The sequence below is a fragment of the Ctenocephalides felis genome, unplaced genomic scaffold (genome assembly GCF_003426905.1).
Source record: "Ctenocephalides felis isolate EL2017-DRISC unplaced genomic scaffold, ASM342690v1 CF-g0.4_SCAFFOLD_03304, whole genome shotgun sequence".
NCBI lineage: Eukaryota > Metazoa > Arthropoda > Insecta > Siphonaptera > Pulicidae > Ctenocephalides > Ctenocephalides felis.
In genome coordinates, this window is record NW_020539458.1 from 1 (window position 1) to 18,937 (window position 18,937).

At 29.1% G+C, this 18,937-nt stretch overlaps 1 protein-coding gene across 1 annotated transcript; it reads left to right on the forward strand.

Moving 5' to 3' along the window:
* The first annotated feature begins 9,426 nt into the window (after positions 1-9,426).
* On the forward strand, positions 9,427-18,535 carry LOC113382130. Its single transcript, XM_026620681.1, has 2 exons — positions 9,427-9,698; positions 16,640-18,535. The coding sequence occupies exon 2, from the start codon at positions 16,781-16,783 to the stop codon at positions 18,533-18,535; it is 1,755 nt and encodes a 584-aa protein (XP_026476466.1). The 5' UTR covers positions 9,427-9,698; positions 16,640-16,780.
* Positions 18,536-18,937: the final 402 nt, after the last annotated feature.

An 18,937-nucleotide genomic window follows, 5' to 3' on the forward strand; every position in this document is an offset into this window, starting at 1 on the left:
AAATACCAATGAGTATATAATTATACAAATAGATCTTTCAGAGCACCGTATTTGAGAAAACTATGATTTGCAAAAAAAGACTTGTAGCAGTCGCCAAGAAATGCATTTTCATATTAACATTTCAAAAAAGTTGATATTTTAAGTTTCTAGTAACACTTGCGGTCCGTTTAATAACGTTTTTGTGTATAAATAAGACTACACACAAAACTACTTACTACAATTTAATCATAATTAAAGAATGATTTATGATGATAAATGATAATGATGATAAAGAAGAAAACTATGATTTGCAAAAAAAGACTTGTAGCAGTCGCCAAGAAATGCATTTTCATATTAACATTTTAAAAAAGTTGATATTTTAAGTTTCTAGTAACACTTGCGGTCCGTTTAATAACGTTTTGTGTATAAATAAGACTACACACAAAACTACTTACTACAATTTAATCATAATTGAAGAATCACGTAAACATCCTATTGAACAACATATGTCAAAAACGTTTGACATTAGACGTATTAGCCACCATCCATTGTTTTATTCAAATTACGCTTCTACAAACTTTTCAAATTAGAAATGTAAAGTTTCTATGCGATTTAGAAATAATCTCACCTTTCTGACAACCTACTGATTAGCACGAATTTTTCAAGACTAAACCTGGCCAAATCGGTTTAACCGTTTTCGAGTTTTAGCGGATCATTTTATCGAGAGCATTTTTATATATGATATATTTTCTTGGTGTTTTCACAACATGAACATGTAATATATTGAAACTACGCTCTAAAAAAAATAACGCTTTAAATTATTAATATTTTTGTAGTTTTTACAAGTTTTACAAATTATGATAGCTTTTTGCGGGATTTTATATATCATACAGTTTGTATGAGTATGAGAAGGAGCAATAAATGCAAACACCTTCCAGAATGAACTATTTTTTTTCTTCCTTTGACTTATTGCAGCAATGTCTGGAGAGGTTATTTTTACTTGGAAACATATTTTAATCTATATTTTAGAGCTAAAACGAATATTACAGATCTTTGTGATTACAAAGCAGGACTCTTACCACTGCCCAACAGATACCCCTTTTATTCGATATAAGTTTATTTATAAAATATTGATAATAATCTTTGATCAAGATCAAGATTATTAGATGATCAAGATTATTAGATGATAGTAAATTGGTACTGTTGTTTCAAATTAAATCAGCCAATGCGATCACCTATTTTATTTTATTTTGATAGATCATGTTTTCTTGAAATTGATGAACTGTCCATGAATTAAGCTCATAATCAATTGAGCGTTTTTTTAAGGATTATTGGCTCCCTTCCTCCTCCTTGGTGATGCATGGTGACCAAATTACCCCGATGTTTACTAGATACCCCTCTACCTGGAGATATTCTGTGATTTTTTGTCAACCCTCCGCTTCTTCTAAGCCTCAAGTGATAAATGGACGACTTCAAATAAAAAGTATTAAAAAATAGATTTACAATTAATATTCAGAATGTAGTCTGATATTTATTCCGAGTTCTCCTATCGAAAGTGCCTAGACGTACCATCGCGTGTGCATATCGATATAAATTTTATCAATATTAAATTCTTTTCGGTGCATTTAACACGAGGAATGCGCGCTGACAATATAAGCCGTTGTTTTCGACATCAATAATAAATGGTCGATATATATATATATATATATATATAATATATATATAAATATATATAATATATATATGATATTCAGTTTTCAGGGCAATACATCAATTAAAAAATTTGTATGACTTTAAAACAATTTTATTTTTTCCATACGTTTCGACACATTGTTTTGTGTCATCTTCAGTGGACTCTAGATTGAAAGAACAGATAGAAATTATTATGAATACGAAGCGACTCGTAACAACAAATTCTTCATTAAATTAAAAAATTCTTATAAAATTAAATTCGATAAATTATTGCAGGCTAAACGCAACCGTTCAAAAATAGTTTTAAATAGTACACTAATTAACAAATGGCTAAAAAATCTTTCCAGCGTCACAATTCCAGATAGATTACTTTACATTTTTGCACTAGGTCCCAACTTTGCTATCCCCAATAATTGCCACAATTTAAATTTTATTAAAGTTTTAAGCAGACTAGAAGCTGGCCTTCATAATATCAAAAATCCTGAAGTAAAATCTAACATTCGTTCCCATTTCTGCAAAAATTTTCTCTCCTACATCAAGTCCTTTAACGCCAAAAAAATTGTTGATTACAAAGATATTTTAAGAGACATAAAACTTTGTAAAAACTTTCTCAAAGATAATCCGAATATTTTAGTAACCAGAGCAGATAAAGGAAATGTCACAGTAATTCTCGACAAACTACCTATTTAGAAAAATCACTAGTCTAGTTAATGACACTAACGTTTACAGTCCTATCAATAGCGATCCTACAGATCGAATCAACCGCACGTTCCACAAATTCATTAATAATTTAGTTTCTACTAAACAAATCCCACAAGACTTGTCCTTGTCGTTAAAAAACCTACATCCTAACAACCCAAAATTATATGGTCTCCCAAAAATCCACAAAACCAATGTACCTTTTAGACCTATAGTTGCAGATTTGAATTCACCACTAAATAATTTTCCAAATTTCTGAGCAAACCCCTCTCCATAGTTGCTGTTAATTCTCCTTCCTTTATTAAAAATTCCTTCGAATTTGTCAACAAAATACGTAATACACAATTGCCCAACAACTCCCTCCTAATAAGCCTAGACGTAGTTTCTCTTTCACAAATGTCCCACTAGAACTAATTTTAGAGTCAATCACAGATAGATGGGATGAGATTTCTTGCCACACTACCCTTTCTCTCATTGGTTTCGAGAGTCCATCAAATTCATAGTCGCGAATACTTATTTTGAATTCAATTCGCAATTTTATACACAAATTTTTGGTACTCCCATGGGATCTCCTATCTCACTGCTCTTGCTGAACTCTCTTTACAACATCTCGAAAAAAACGTTTTTAAACTATCTAATGTTGAATTTTTCCTTTACTACAGATATGTTGATGATATAATTACTTGCATTCCTAAAAATAACCTTGATTCTTTACTAAAAAATTTTAACTCTTTTAACAAACACCTAACCTTTACCTTGGAAAAAGAACACAATAGGTCAATTAGCTTTTTAGATGTAAATATCATAAAAACTCCAGATAATAAAATTATTACTAACTGGTACCAGAAACCAACGTGGTCTGGCAGATATCTCAATTCCATTCTTATCATCCCACTAACATGAAAATCGGTACCATTATCAATTTAGTTGATCATGCTATTCTTTTGTCAGATAAAAAATTTTGGCCTTTTAACCTATCTCTAATCCACAGAACCCTATTAAATAATTGCTATCCTCCACACCTTAAAAAATCAGTAATTAACAACAGACTTTCCGTCCTTAACACAAAACATAATCATCCTTCCCTCGAGTCTCAGAAAAAAGAAGAAAATAAGTTTATTGGCACTATTTGTCTCCCTTACATTAAAAATCTCTTTCCTATTTGGAAAAAACTATTTGATTTCGCGGAATTGCGTTTAGTTTGCAATATTGATCAGACCCTTAACTTTTTATTTTCGAACTTAAAATCACCGACAAGTTTAGATCGTATTTCTAACATCGTGTATAAAATTGACTGTACAAATTGTGAGGCCACTTATATTGGCGAAACTGGACAACATCTAAAAAAACGTCTTAGACAACATTATAACAATTCCAAAAATAAAAATCAAAACCAAACTATGATAACCGACCACATACAAAGTTTCAATCATATTTTCAATTTTGATGTGGCCACAATTTTATATCACGAATCGAATACGTCTCAGAGACGCTTTTCAGAATCTTGTCTGATACATCTTTACAAAATAGTTTAAACAAAAGATTGGATATTTCCTCACTGTGTGAAAATTACCAAGTAGTCTTAAACAATGTCTCGAAATTCATACCTTTAAAATAGTTACCTATCATGATCGACGTTTATTTATATTAATTTTAATGCCAATTTTTCTTTTATTTATTTATTTTATTTATTTATTTTTTTTTCTTTTCTTTTAATTTTTATCTCAATTTTACAAATATGTCCACCCTCACAATTGTCATGTTTTTATATTTCACTATATGTTCCCTCTCGCGTTGTCAAATCTTAAATTCTTTGGTCAGTTCGTTTGCTTGGTACCTAACCCTCAACACGTGGTTCGCACATTGACGTACATTCAGTCATCAGCCTTACATCGGAGCACAGAAATGTACGGCGTGATGTTACTTTACAAATTCATAAAAAATCTCATTCAAAAATTTATATATTGTTCAATTTAAAATGACAAGGATTGTTTTTTGTTGCATTGTGAACATTTATAATATGATATAATTAGGATTGTGCATTGTGAACATTTATAATATGCAATAATTAGGATTAATTCAATTACATGTAAGTTCATACCATATCACTTCTTATATTTTAGTTTTATTTAATAATTTCTATCTGTTCTTTCAATCTAGAGTCCACTGAAGATGACACAAAACAATGTGTCGAAACGTATGGAAAAAATAAAATTGTTTTAAAGTCATACAAATTTTTTAATTGATGTATTGCCCTGAAAACTGAATATCACATATTTCAACATCAAAATTATATAAAAAATTTAATATATATATATATATATGATAAAATACGAAAAATACGAAAAATTATAAAAAATGCAATAGTGTTGACAAGTTAGTTGTATAAATGTTAGTGCCCAATCTCTAGTGCTGTGTACACTTCTCTATATGTAACCAACCAACGTCATATCCACTGATGATGACATTAATTGAATGTCGAAACGTTTGGAAATAAAGATTATTTTATAAATCTTTGGCTTTTCTTTGTTTGATGTATCGCCCTCAAGAACTCACTCACATATTTCAACATCAAAACTAACTACTAATCATATCTATATAATATATATATATATATATATATATATATATATATATATATATTATGATGGATGAGTTCTCGATTTATTATTAATTTGTGTTCGAGTTCCGAGTTGAAGAGTGTTTATCTTGAAGTTTTGGATGCTCCATCTTCAAGTTTTCTGCCATCTAAATGTCAATATAATCAATATAATGATAAAAATTAAACGTATACCACAGACAGCTCTATTATATTGGAAGAATTGATTGCAAGTATTTTTACTTTGTTACTGTTTTAACAAATTTGTCAAAAATTATTATGATTATAAAAACTCTTATAATGAATACGATTTATTACCTTATTACTTTATGATAAATGTGAAAAATGACCTATATAATTAATGAAATTAAAATGGATTACACTGCGCGACACTAAAATTTTTACCTGAGATGTTATGATGGTTTTGAAGTAATTCGAGGACGCTGATTCCAAAAACTAACTAACAGCTCTTGTTTTTGAGATATGCCAATGTTCCTGTTTTGTCTCAAATCACAATAAAATATACAACTTATTTTATTTTATGCCTTCAAAAGTCTTTTCATATCATTTTCGAGCGTGGACAAGGTCTGACTGATTTTGTCGTAAGCTCCTACAATTGTTAGCCAATATGTTGAAGCCCCACCTTCCTTGATGTGGCTCTTCTTAAGTCCTGAGTCTTGGTGGATATTTTCGCCCTGCTCTTCGCTAATATCTCAACAATTTTCTATAATCATTAAAATATCGATTTACAAATACCATTATTCATTATCTTTTTTTTATTCTTATTTTGTTATAAAATTCATACTTTCGTACCTATTTATTATTAGTTATTGGGGTATGTGTTGTGCAGCTTCTTGTTGTTGGATTGAAGATGATCGGCGAATTTCATGTTTTTTATAATAATAATAAGAAATGGTAGTCTAGTATGAAAGCACGACAAATCAATGATTTTCTTTACGACACTTGTATATTATTTCCATTACCATTTTATTACTATTGATCACTTTTTATTCATTTCCTACCTTTTACTTCCCAAACTGTTTCTTCCATGCTTCTGGTTTTTGCTTCGGCTTTCCGTTTTTGGTTTGTGCTCAGTAGAGTTTTTTCTTTGCCCACTTCTTCAATGGTTGCTCTTCTCAGCACTTCTTTATTGGTTATTTTTATTATTCACGTTATTGTTTCCATTTAATTCCAGCACCACATTTTCAAACTCCAGATAGTTTTTGTCGGTATTTCAATGAGTCCATGTCTCTGATCCGTAAAGTACTTGCAAAGATGTTTTATATGTGCATATAGTATTTGTCAGAATTTAAAAATAGACATATCAAGAAAAATATATAAATGTTCAATTACTTTATTTAATTCCTTTTAAATTCTTCCATCAAAATTGCGACACCTAGCCAGTAGCCAAATTTTAGCCTCTTTAGCCAGTTTGACTAAATTTTCTATTTTCATATTTATGATCTTTCAGATTTATGTTTCGATGGTTATTATCTGTTTCGGTCATACATTGCTGATTTATTTTATGGCTAAATTATAATACGTGATTAGTTATGCGCTTCTACGAAAACATTATTCGAAAAGATTTTGAATATTGCACAATAAAAGTAACTGTTTTCTAATTACGCACTTACATATTTTAGTACCATTGTCATTAATATTGCAAGATAACTGTATATTAATAGATGTGTTTTTAACACTATTAGGATTGTCGTTTTACTTGTCTTCATTTTAGTAAATTCCTGAAGGATGTCATACGATTTTTTTCATTTATTTAAACATATATCATAGTCATATCCGAACTGTGTGCTGTCTTCTTAAATGACATGGCTTTTTATACAAGGCAACAGAAACGGTTGTCTCATCTCCTAGGATGTAATATTACAAGTTCTGGAAAACTATTGCTATCTCTAATTTCAAGTTAAAGTCGATGTCGCTTCTGCTTGATATCAGACTGTAAGAGGCGGGTATCGAACCTGGATTTCATAGCTCTCAGAACCTGGTCTAGCAACCACTAGTTTCGGATTTGTCATTCATCTTGGCTAGATCGACATCAAGCAGTAGTAATATCAGATTTTCATTTAAGATTATGATATAGATTCGATTCAAACATAGATTCAAATATGATGAAGAGAAAACAGGTTATCGGAAAAATATCTAATATAATATAATCAGAAAGAATATGGTCAATCATTGAGTTGCTTTCTAGGAACACTAGGTTATGAGATGTATCTACATCACAACAGTTATGTATTATAAAACACATAATCCTTTTGATTTTTGTTCAAATATAAAGATATGAATTTTAATAAATGTAAAATTGAATTCATTACAAGTTATAAATAGATACTCCATTTTAAATTATATAAATTACCAGTAGTGTTAGACTCACCTCTACCACCTTGATATGAAGCAATAGTCGTATCAGATTTTCGATTGAGATTATAGATCTAAAATATATGATGTTAAGTAAAATGTTAATTAGTAACGCTATTAGAAATATATTTAATACTAGCTGACCCGGCAAACGTTGTTTTTCCAACTACGGTATATTCCAAACAATTTCTAGAGAATCAAAAATATTAATATTTTAAGTGGATAAGGATGTATTATATTGTTTGAATACTATATACAATGAGGTATTATAAAAACAATAAACCCCATTAGTTTGTCTATATTTTGTCAACACAATCAAACTGGAAGTTTTATACACTTTCTATAGAAAACATAGTATAATCCAATCTAAGTCTTTTTTGGTCTTTCGACTTATTGATTACGTTTCAAGTTTTTCAGATTCTTTTTGGATTCTGGATTTTTTGTATAATTATAAATAATACTACTGAAAAAAAAATCAAATTTCTGCGAGGAGAGATAGAAAATGAATTAAGTATTTCTTCTTTGGCCTGCTTTTTGAAAAGTTTCAAGTAACATTCGATGAATTAAAGTAAATTTAATAAAAAGTATATATGTAGAGCAGGGCGAGGCACAAAGGTCGAATTTGACTTTTAGCAAATATAAACTATATTGTAAAAACCAAAACAATTATATCACAAAAAATAACATATTTCAAACGAACAATTATCTGACCACGTTCAATAAAACTGCCAGCTACTTCATTATTGTAGAAATGTGCTTTTCTGATGTCTTATAAAAATTTGTTATCTAGACCTTTTTACCCTATAGACGGGGTGACTTGGAACGGCCATGTGGCAAACTGGTTTGTCTTATTTTAATTTAAAATGTATTTTACAAAATAATTACATTTTCAACTAATGGTAAAAAACTACCAACAGAAAAAAAAACTTTTATTATGGATTTTCAAAGATTACAGTTTAACTCCCGGAAGCAAAGTCATGTGAATCAAGATTATACCTGGTTATACATCTTTTTCCCTCTACTTTCAAATATTGTTGTTAAACAATGCTTAACTTCACTGGTTTTTGACACATCGGTGGTGGACCTTTTTAACCCCGGACCTTCCTATATTACTATCTATTCTTCGATAAATTCTGGGAAATTATAACTGGGAAAATGTTATTTGACAAAATGGCCCCTTTGATCGATACCAAATTTAGATAACATAAATAAAAAATAATATAACCGAGAAAATGTTTTATAAATACCAATGAGTATATATAATTATACAAATGAGATCTTTCAGATCACCGTGTTTGAGAAACATATGATTTGCAAAAGAGAGTGCTACAACGCCAAAAAATGCATTTTCATATTATCATTTCAGAAAAGTTGATATTTTTATGCCCGTTTAATAACGTTTTAGTATAAAAAAAACCTACAAACAAAATCACTTACTACAATTTAATCATAATTAAATAATATTCACGTAAAACATCCTATTAAACGTAATTGAACATCATCTATCAAAAACGTTTGATATTTGACGTATTAGCCACCGTCCATTGTTTTATTTAAATTACCCTTCTACAAAAATTTTCAAATTAAAAATATAAAGTTTCTAAGCAGTTTCGAAATAATCTCACCTTTCCGATAACCTGCTAATTAGCACGAATTTTTCAAGACTAAGACTGGCCAAATCAGTTTAGCCGTTTTCGAGTTTTAGCGGATCATTTTATCGAGCTCCATTTTTATATATAATAAGACAAACTCATCGGAAAGATATTGGCCAACCTTCTAGAAACAGTTATGGAATGTGCATCATAATAGATCAAGAACACACTATCCTAATTACTATTCAAATATAGGAAAAATCGTGTAAAATTAATTTGCTAATTGAATTTATTTGTCTTCGAATATACTGATTCCTGATTAAAAATGAAACAATATTTATTACTATTATATCTCATTTAAGCCCAGTTATTACTTTTCTACTCGTTTATCATCACGTTTCGAAATGAGTGATAACAAACATCATTCCATGAAATAGATATTCTATCTATTTCCCTACACCTGTATGAGTTCCACTCAGGTGTGTATGTGCAATAAATAAATAAATAATTCGTTTGTATTCGTTCGTAAGCTCTCAGGTAGTTAGAGCTATCTCGATGTACTAACATCAGTTCCAATACGAATCTTATTAGACGAACGCGTGTGCGTGTGCGGTTATCTGTTCGGTTTTGTGATCATGTGAGCCAATAATTGGATAAAAGAAATTTTTGTTAAAAAATTATCGATAAATGGATGTGATGAGTGGAATAAATTGGAAATAGTATAAAAAATTGTGGAGTCATATGTGTAATCTAACGAATTGGTGATAATAAGGCTCTGGTTAATTTTTTTTTAATATAATTAGCAATGGAAGAAAAATAGTTAGGAAAATTTTGGGAGTAATATAATAAATATAAATCTGATTATAATAATCTGAAGGCGATGTTGTATATTTTTAAAAGTACTATTTTGAAATTCAAATTAATTTGTTCGTTTTAATTACAGTTATTTATATTACTAGAAAGATAATTTTGATGTTTTTAATTGGTCAGAAAAAATTGAAATTTTAAGAAAACGAAACCACAAAACTTAGCTTAAATTAAACTTATTAAAAATTTCGATTATTTAATAATAATGCTTTATATTGGTTATGATTGCATAGAAAAATAAACAGAAATTTTTAGAAAATCAATTAAAAAATTTAAACTTAACCTTAACTAGCTATGTTCTTGTTTTGTTGGAATACATTATTTAATTTAACTATTCAGTAAATTAGAAGCCATATAATAATGATTAATGATTAAAGTACATTTTACTAATCTGGACCAAACTTAGACAATATATTATTACACCAACATATTATATTTTGATTATAGAAGAAATGATTTCCAATCCATTAAAATTCCAATTTTTAAATAACTTATTTTGTCGATTTTTGTCACTATTAATAAGAAATGTAGTAGAGGAAGGTTGCCTGAGGTGGGTGTCGAACTTCAGATTGAATTCCATAGCTCTAATCACTAATCCATGGAGGACCCAAAAGGTTATCCAATTTGGTAACCTTTGATAAAAACTTGGTCTAACAACCATTGTTTTCTGGTTTGACATCCACCTTGGTCAGCTTGATGGCAAGCAGTAATGATATTAGATCTTCTCTTGAGATTAAAGATCACCAATAATCATTAATATGGGCCGAACTTGGATTATTAAGGCAACTTAGGTCTTTTGTTTTGATGACAGAAGAAAAGTATACTATACATTAAAATTTTCTAATGTCACTCATACAATTTATTTTTCACTTCAAATCGTATCACTATTAGCGAAAAATATAATAGAAAAAAATTCATGTAATAATATAATTTATAAATTTAAAAATTTCTTCTTAAACTTGTTCGATTTTACGTAACAATAAAATAAGATTGTGAAACAAGAAACATCAAATTTTTTTTTTCTTGAGACCTTTTTTATATGACTTTGATTTTGATTTCTAGTAAATTATCTAACCTTACGATAAACGATAAAAGTACTGAAATATGAAAAAACATTATCTACGCCTATAATTAATCTGCCGTAATACTAATTAATTCTAAAATATTAATCCTTTCCATTCGGATGCTGCCGCTCCGGCGACAAAATACGTGTTAATTCTGCAATTCGCGAGTGAAAAGGGTTAACAACTATATACAGCAAATTATACAATATCTTATATGTATCCTTAAAGTCCTCTCATATTGTATCCACTCAAAATTGCAAGACGACTACCAATATCATTCTTTTTTTTTCTTCTCGTTGTTTTATCTTACAGTAAAATAACGAAGCAATTTCAATCGATAATATGCCTATAAATAAGATTAACTTATATAGACCAATGAGGATAAAAACATAATGAAATATATAGTCAATATTCACAGCCATGAAATTGTATGCAATTTATTTATTTGACCGCGAAAACTATCTATGATCTAAATTTAGAATCGATTTAGTATCGATCATCTTGAATTCGAAGAAGTATATATATACTTCTATAGTTTTATTTGAACTCGGTTTGAATCATTAAATAATATGATGACCATAATTAGTTTAATTGAATTTTTTAATTTTTTAATTTTCTTATTTTCAATAACTAAGTTTTTTGTGTTTTTCTAGCATATCTTTAGTATCGAAATGTTAAAAATAATTTTTGAAATTTATTGTTTTTATTTCTGCGGATTTTCTGCTAATATTTACCAATAATCTTAATGAAAAATAATGGATTTTAAAATTGTGGAATAGTTGGTGTAATTTATACAATAAGTATATATTTATTAATATTATATCTTTTTTAAATTTTTTAGAACATGTTTGATACACGAATATTTACGCTAGATACTATTATCATTTTTTACGATACTAATAAAATTTGCTTGATTTACTATGCAAACATCGCTATGATGAATATATAAATTCATATACACTTTTATGTTATAAATATATAAAAAAATAGAAAAATCGAGACTTAACTTCCGTAGGGTAATTTGTAGTAATCGCAAAAAAATCTAAAACGGTAATTTTTTCATACCTTTACTTTTCAGAAATTTCTCGACATTTTGGCATACCTCAAAAAAACGCATGTATGTGTGGCGTGTGTGCTTGGGTATGTATGTGTGTATGTAGTATGTATATGTATATGTTTGAATACAATTATTTGTTCATGATTTCGGGCGCACGGATCCACCGATTTCAATTATTTAAAAAACATTATTTTTTGGCAAAGACAGATCCAGTTGTTTCGAAGATACCAGGCAAAAAGTGTAAACATGGCACTTCTGAGAGAACGGAGTGTCCGATTTGATTAATTGAAAAAGCATATAATTTGTATTGAAAGGCAGGACGAATGGTTTCGGAGATACAGAGGAAATAGTTAAGGACATTGTCATATTGCGGCAATGATATACATTGGTCACATGGATATGAAATTATTATATATTTTAATAATAAGCGCGGTTTTTTCATTTCTGTGTTCCTCATCAAAGTTATAATATTTAACAGTATGTCTGCGGCGCAGCGCTATCGCGCTTTGATATATAGTTTTAAAAAACACCTACGCAAGTCGATATCGCTATCATTTTAAAGCAGGTTTATGGGAAAAACTGATTAGTTTTTTAATATGTCTGGTTTCAAAATTTTGGAAAAAAATTAAAATTTACAAAAAAACACCATTTTCAAATTTGTCCAAATTTTCAACAATTTAAAAATAATCAGAATTTTAAAGCTTTCCAAATTTCAAATTGCTGGAGGTTTCAGCACTTTAGGCACGATGCCATGCATCACTAGTTCTAATCAATTATTATAACTATTAACTCCTTATTGGAAAAACATACCAAGTGATCTAAAATATGTTAGTGATTTTAAAAGTCTATAATTATTTAATTTTTCTAACAGTGAATTGTAATATTCTGTTACCACTATTTCAAAAGAATTAAATTTTTTTATTAAATTGTAAATGCAAAATATGAGCACGTTTTAATTCAATAAAATGAATTTTTCGAGCGCATTAAGTTTATAAATGTATAAAATATATAAAAAATCATGCAGAAACTCTTTAAACTATTGATGGAATTTATAAACATGGTCTTAGAATTGTTGGAACATTTGGTGCATTATTTAGATTTTATGCATTTAAATTTTAATTTATATATCTACACACATTTGTATATTCACATACATTTATATATTTATACACACATTTTGAAATTTAGAGTTTATATATAGAGTAGGGCGGGGCACACAGGTCCAATTTGATTTTGAGCAGTTATATTGCGAAAACTAAACTAATTTTCTCACAACAAATAACACATATCAAACAAACAACTATTTAACTATGTTCAGTAAAATTTCTAGCTAATTCATTATTGCAGAAATGATTGTTTTTGCCAGTTTACAAAAATTATTACCTACTTTTTATATAATAAGTAGACGGGGTAAATTCGGATGAACATGGGACAAACAGATCTAATGTGTTATTATAAATTTTGAAGGTATTTACCGAAATAATAGCTACATCATTCATTATAGATACATTGCATCTACATCATAGATAACATTGCATATAACCTTGATCTGGTATTTCGTCAGCAATATTCATAAGCAGATTTGGAATAACTATTTATTTATTTCTAGTAAAATTGTTTTTTATCAACTCAATTTACATTTTTATTCACAATTTTTTATTGTTTACACCTTTCACTGGGTAAATGTTCAGTTGGTTCTTTGTACCAGAGGGAAAATCTGTTGAATGTAACTTGTAAATGAAAATACAGCTTATGAAACAATTAAATTACGCAATCTTAAAAATTATATTAAGATGTCGTCAACTAAACAGCAGTGCTCATAACCAAAAAACCAACAACATAAGAAAATACTTTTGATATGGATTTTTAGGCATTGCCGTTTATCTCCTGGTAAGAACGTCGTAAGCATCAAGGTTATGGCTGGTTATACATCTTTTTCCCTCCACTTTCAAATATTATTTTAAAATTGTAAACTTTACTTGTTTTTGAGATATCGGTGCTGGGCCTCATTACCCGCGGACCTTTAAGACCTGCTCTATCCTGCATATATATATATATATATATATATATATATACAAATTACCTATGTTCGTTTGCATATAAGTATTGTGTGTGCATTGAGGAGTACATGGTAATGAAGTAAAAGTTTTTTTTTCTCGCAGAGAAGCGCGTGATGTCGACTGTAAACAATCTGAATGCATCTAATTAGAACATAATTACTACTGTAATTATCATGTACATACATACATACATATGCATATTTGTCTTTGTATTTGTTCAATATTGAAACAAATATACATAAATGCATAAACATAGATATTATGTATGAATGAGATTTCACAACGGAATAATAGAAACTGTAAGCACGAATTTCCAATCGAGATGGGAAGAAGATTATTAATGACAATATCAAATTATTATCTAATATGCAGATTAGATTTCATGCAGTTCATGGAACTTAGCTTAAGGGTGTATTCTAGTGTAAAAAAAACTAGTGGTGTATGTCATCGTGCCTTAAGGCAATTTGCTGGAACTTTCCATACCGAAAAACATTTTTTTTAAACTTTAAATTTTTTTGAAAATTTTTGAAACATTTGATTTTTTTTTATTTAGAATATTTTTGAAAATTTTGAACACTTTTTTAAAGCAACCGCGCTGCATAGCTAATTAAGAGTCGACATATCAAAGCGCGTAAGCGCCGCTTAGTCGTCCAACGTGTAAACATTGGTACGGAACCCATATAAATGTACACACAATTTTTACTTATTATTATAATCTTTATAAAATACCTGATAATACGATGTACATATGTCTAATAATTTTTGACAGCCAAATAACATTTTTTTTTTTTTAATGGATCTCCGGAGACGCTGGCTCTGCGTTCACAAAAATGGCCCTGCCTTCACCAGTTGTTTATTTCATCAATATAAGTAAAATGTTTTTTAAATTATTCAAATCGGGCGCTCCGTTTTCTAAAAAACTGCTGTTTTTGCACTTTTTGCCCCGTATGTTCTAAACGGCTAGACCTGCCTTTGCCAAAAACTAATCAGCACGTCTCCTTATCAGTAGGAATCGAATGCTTTTCGAATTATTCAAATCGGTTGATTCGTGTTCGTGGAATCGTCGATGCAAAATTGTATCCGCATACACATACACACGCACACACAAATATACATCTATTTTTTCTAAGGTATGCCAAAATGTTCAGAAACCTCTAAAACGTAAAGATATACAAAAATTTTTATTTAGATTTCTTGCGATTACTATAACTTACCCTACGAAAACTAAAAAAAAAAGTTTTTTTGTGTGCATATTTTTGAAGATTATCTATTTAAGTCAGTATATCTATTTAAGAATACATATGTATATGAGGGGATTTTTTAAAATTCAATTTATTTTTGGAGATACAGATGATTCGCTTTGGTAATGCTCTTTTGTTTCCTTACTTTTGGGAAACTTTAAACGGCTTTCTCTCTGTCTTTTCAATACGGTGTCTACGACTTCTCGAGTTCTACTAAACCTATTCAGTGAATAAGTTTAGTAGAACTGAATAAAATTAAAGTGAATAGTATTCATTTTAAACTTTCATAGAATCTTCTGTATATACTCCTTTCTGGCATATACTAGTCTCTTCCTCAAATTTCAATTTTTAAAATATTCGTGAACCCCGAAAATTGGCAAGCAAAATTATCCTTTTCTTCAAACAGTCGCCAATTTGTCAGATTTTTTTAGCTTAATTCTAGTATATGCCATTGCGACATCATAATTATATATTTTTTTCATTTCGGATTATTGGGCTGAAATCGTGGCATGATTACTTGTCAATTTTTTGGGACCCTCCACTTCAACTACTGCTAATTTTTGAAATTATTAACTTTTTTTCTTTAGTTTTGTACTATTGTAACATTGATGAATAAATTATAAAAAATAATAGTAAAGAAATTGATTGCCTCTTTTTTACTATGATTTAAAAATTACTTATTCATGCCTCTAAGTCAAAATGTCACTGATACCCAATTTCCAGTTCGAATTAGATTGGATTTTAGGTACGGAACTTTAGCATGTGACTTTGGCAAAAAGATAGAACATGTTTTGATTAGAACAAACACTATCAGTGATAAGATATTTTTGTGTTTTATTACGCTCTGATAACGATTTTATACTGCCTTTATCAGGAGGTGGATTTATACTCTTATACGTAATATGTATATATATACGAGTATATATATATATATATATATATATATATATATATTCATCAATATGAGATCATACTTTTTATCACCATTATCTAATTAGCAAAGTGATAACAACAAAGGTATTGATTTTTTGTCAGAAGTATTTTTAAAATACAAGTTGAGAAAAGCATTGTTATTTTTATTGTTCTATCGTCAAAAACATATTTATTATAAAATATTTGATTATCATTCAAATATTTTCCTAAAATTTTGTTGTAATTAATAAATAACCGAAGTGAATTCTGATTCTAATAATTTTATAGAGATTTATTAAAAGATCAATCTGGTTTTTAGTGATTTTTAGTGATTTTTCCTAAATTGTTTATAATTTTGTTAGGATGCACACATAAAATTAAGAAAAAATATACAATTAAATCGTTAGTCTCATATTATAATACGGGAAATAATCTCATAAATAAAAATAGAAAATAACAAATTTAAAACAACTGTCTACAATTTATATTCATTTAATCTAGCTCACATGTGATAACTAAAATTAAAGAAAAAAACAGCTATTGGATATTACTATGCTTCCTATCAAGATTTAACCAAAATTCAATAAAAAATTTCAAAAGTGAGACAAATTGTCTTCATTATTTTTTTGGTATCTATTTTCTATGCCATCTCGCGACGAACCGCCAGAAGAAATGCTTACATTAAGTTTTTGTGCGTGGATGATCAGTAGATCTCTGCAAATGGGGTTGCCTGACGAAGTTCAAAATCGTTCAAACGAAAAGTCTAACGAACAAAAATCAGAGAATACCGAGTTCAGACCAAATTTGCTCAAATCTAACTCGCAACTTGTGATCTCCAAAGATTCTGGAGGTCTGACCAAAGTATTAGACAAAACTGGCGCAAGTACACCTAAAATTGCAGTAGAAGCATCTGGAAATGGATATGTTAAAGATAGCAAATTGGATTTTGAACGGTCTCAAAGTTATGATGCTCAAAAAGCTAAAGAAGTTATGAAGGGAAATACATTTCAAGGCATTAGTAAAAAGACTTATCTAGATCAAAGTATATCCACACCTAATTTTCTGGATGAGAATGTTTACAATAAATTTATGAAAGTTGAATCAAAATATAAAAGCAGCTCACAGAATTCTACTGATGGCCCAAAATTTTATGAAGGTGTTGGTTTGTACAAAAAAGGAACAAGAACTTCTGCCAAAAGCTTTGAAAAGCCAGACAATTTTTCTGAAATTAAAAACTCATTCGAAAGTAGAAATATAAGCGTTGGAAGTGATGATGTTTTTTCTAAAACTCCTGTGTTAGATGACATACAAATTAGTGCTGGTACTTTAGTAAAAGACTACGAACAAAGATCCAAAAGTGAATCATATGTGCTCAAAAAAACTGAAGAAAACTGTAGAGCTTCCGATGAAACATCAAGAATTATTGCTTTATTTGAGGCAAAAGCAAAAAATGATGATGGCAAGAGTATTGCGAAAAGAGATATTGACAATTCGGATAAAACTAATAGGATTTTTAATCTATTAGAATCAGAATCCAAACATAATAAGGCTAACAGTCTGCCAATGGATCAAAATGTTTTAAACCACGATGTATCAATTGATATAACTAAAGCAGTTGATAATTTAGAAAAACCACCTAATATTCTTAAAGATCTTTCTGAAATACAAGTGGATACCAAAAAGTTAGCAGAAAAGTTTGAAAATAAGTTACCAAATCAGGTAGATAGCTCAGAGCAGAAAACCAGAATTATTGAAGATTTTCCTAGCGAATGTATTAACGCCAAGAAATTAGCAGAAAAATTTGAAAATAAATCAGCAAATGGCGTGACAGTTTCTAAAAGTTGGGACGCCAGTTCTTGGAAGGCATTAGCAAATGATAGCATTTCAACTCCTACAGATCTTTCAAAATTAATTAAGAATTCTGAAGCAAATGATGACAGTATTGAATTATCACCTCATATTGGTGCTTCAAATAATAAAAATATAATTGAGGCAAAGGTTATAGTTAAGGATCAATTGATACCAACAGATACCACATCAACGCATTCCGCTTTAGAAAATGATCATTGCCAATCCAAATCAGAATATACAAAATTTGAAGCTTTGCGTAGCAGGCAATTTAATGCGTTGTCCAACAGACAAACCAAATATAAAAGTTTTAATGCCATACCAGAATCATCTTCTAGTGTTACAAAACCAGATAATGTACAAAAATTGAAGAGTAGTTTCGAAAACTTAGCACTTGTCGGAAATGACCAAAAACAAAAATCAACTGTCAAAAATGATTCAAGTTTTATGACACATGGTGATCATACGCAATTTCAAAATGTCATTAACAGTTCTGTTTCTAAATTGAGCAGTAAATTTGTGCAACCAAAAAAGGAAATGATAAATTAGTTTTAAACCCCGCAAATAATTTGGTCGACCATGTGCCGAAAAGTACGAAATTTGTAGAAAATAGTGAGCAAAATTTAACCAGTGGTAAATTAACACATTCTGAAAAAATTACATTCGATGTTTCTTCTTCAAATGAAGTCGTCCCCAAATTTTCCACATAAGTTGCAATCAAAATCAGGCGAATAATAAGAAGTTCTACCAAAGAACAAGCTTATATTTCCACAATTAATCAATATCAGGATGCTAATTTGGACCAAAATTATCATAAAGTTCAGAATGACCCTATGGAGATCAAGTTGACCCAGACTTAGTGAAGAATTTGAAAATCAGTTTCGAAAAACCTAACTTAACCCTAGATTTGGCAAAAGATGATGATCAGGTAAAGAAAGAGGTTGAAAAGTG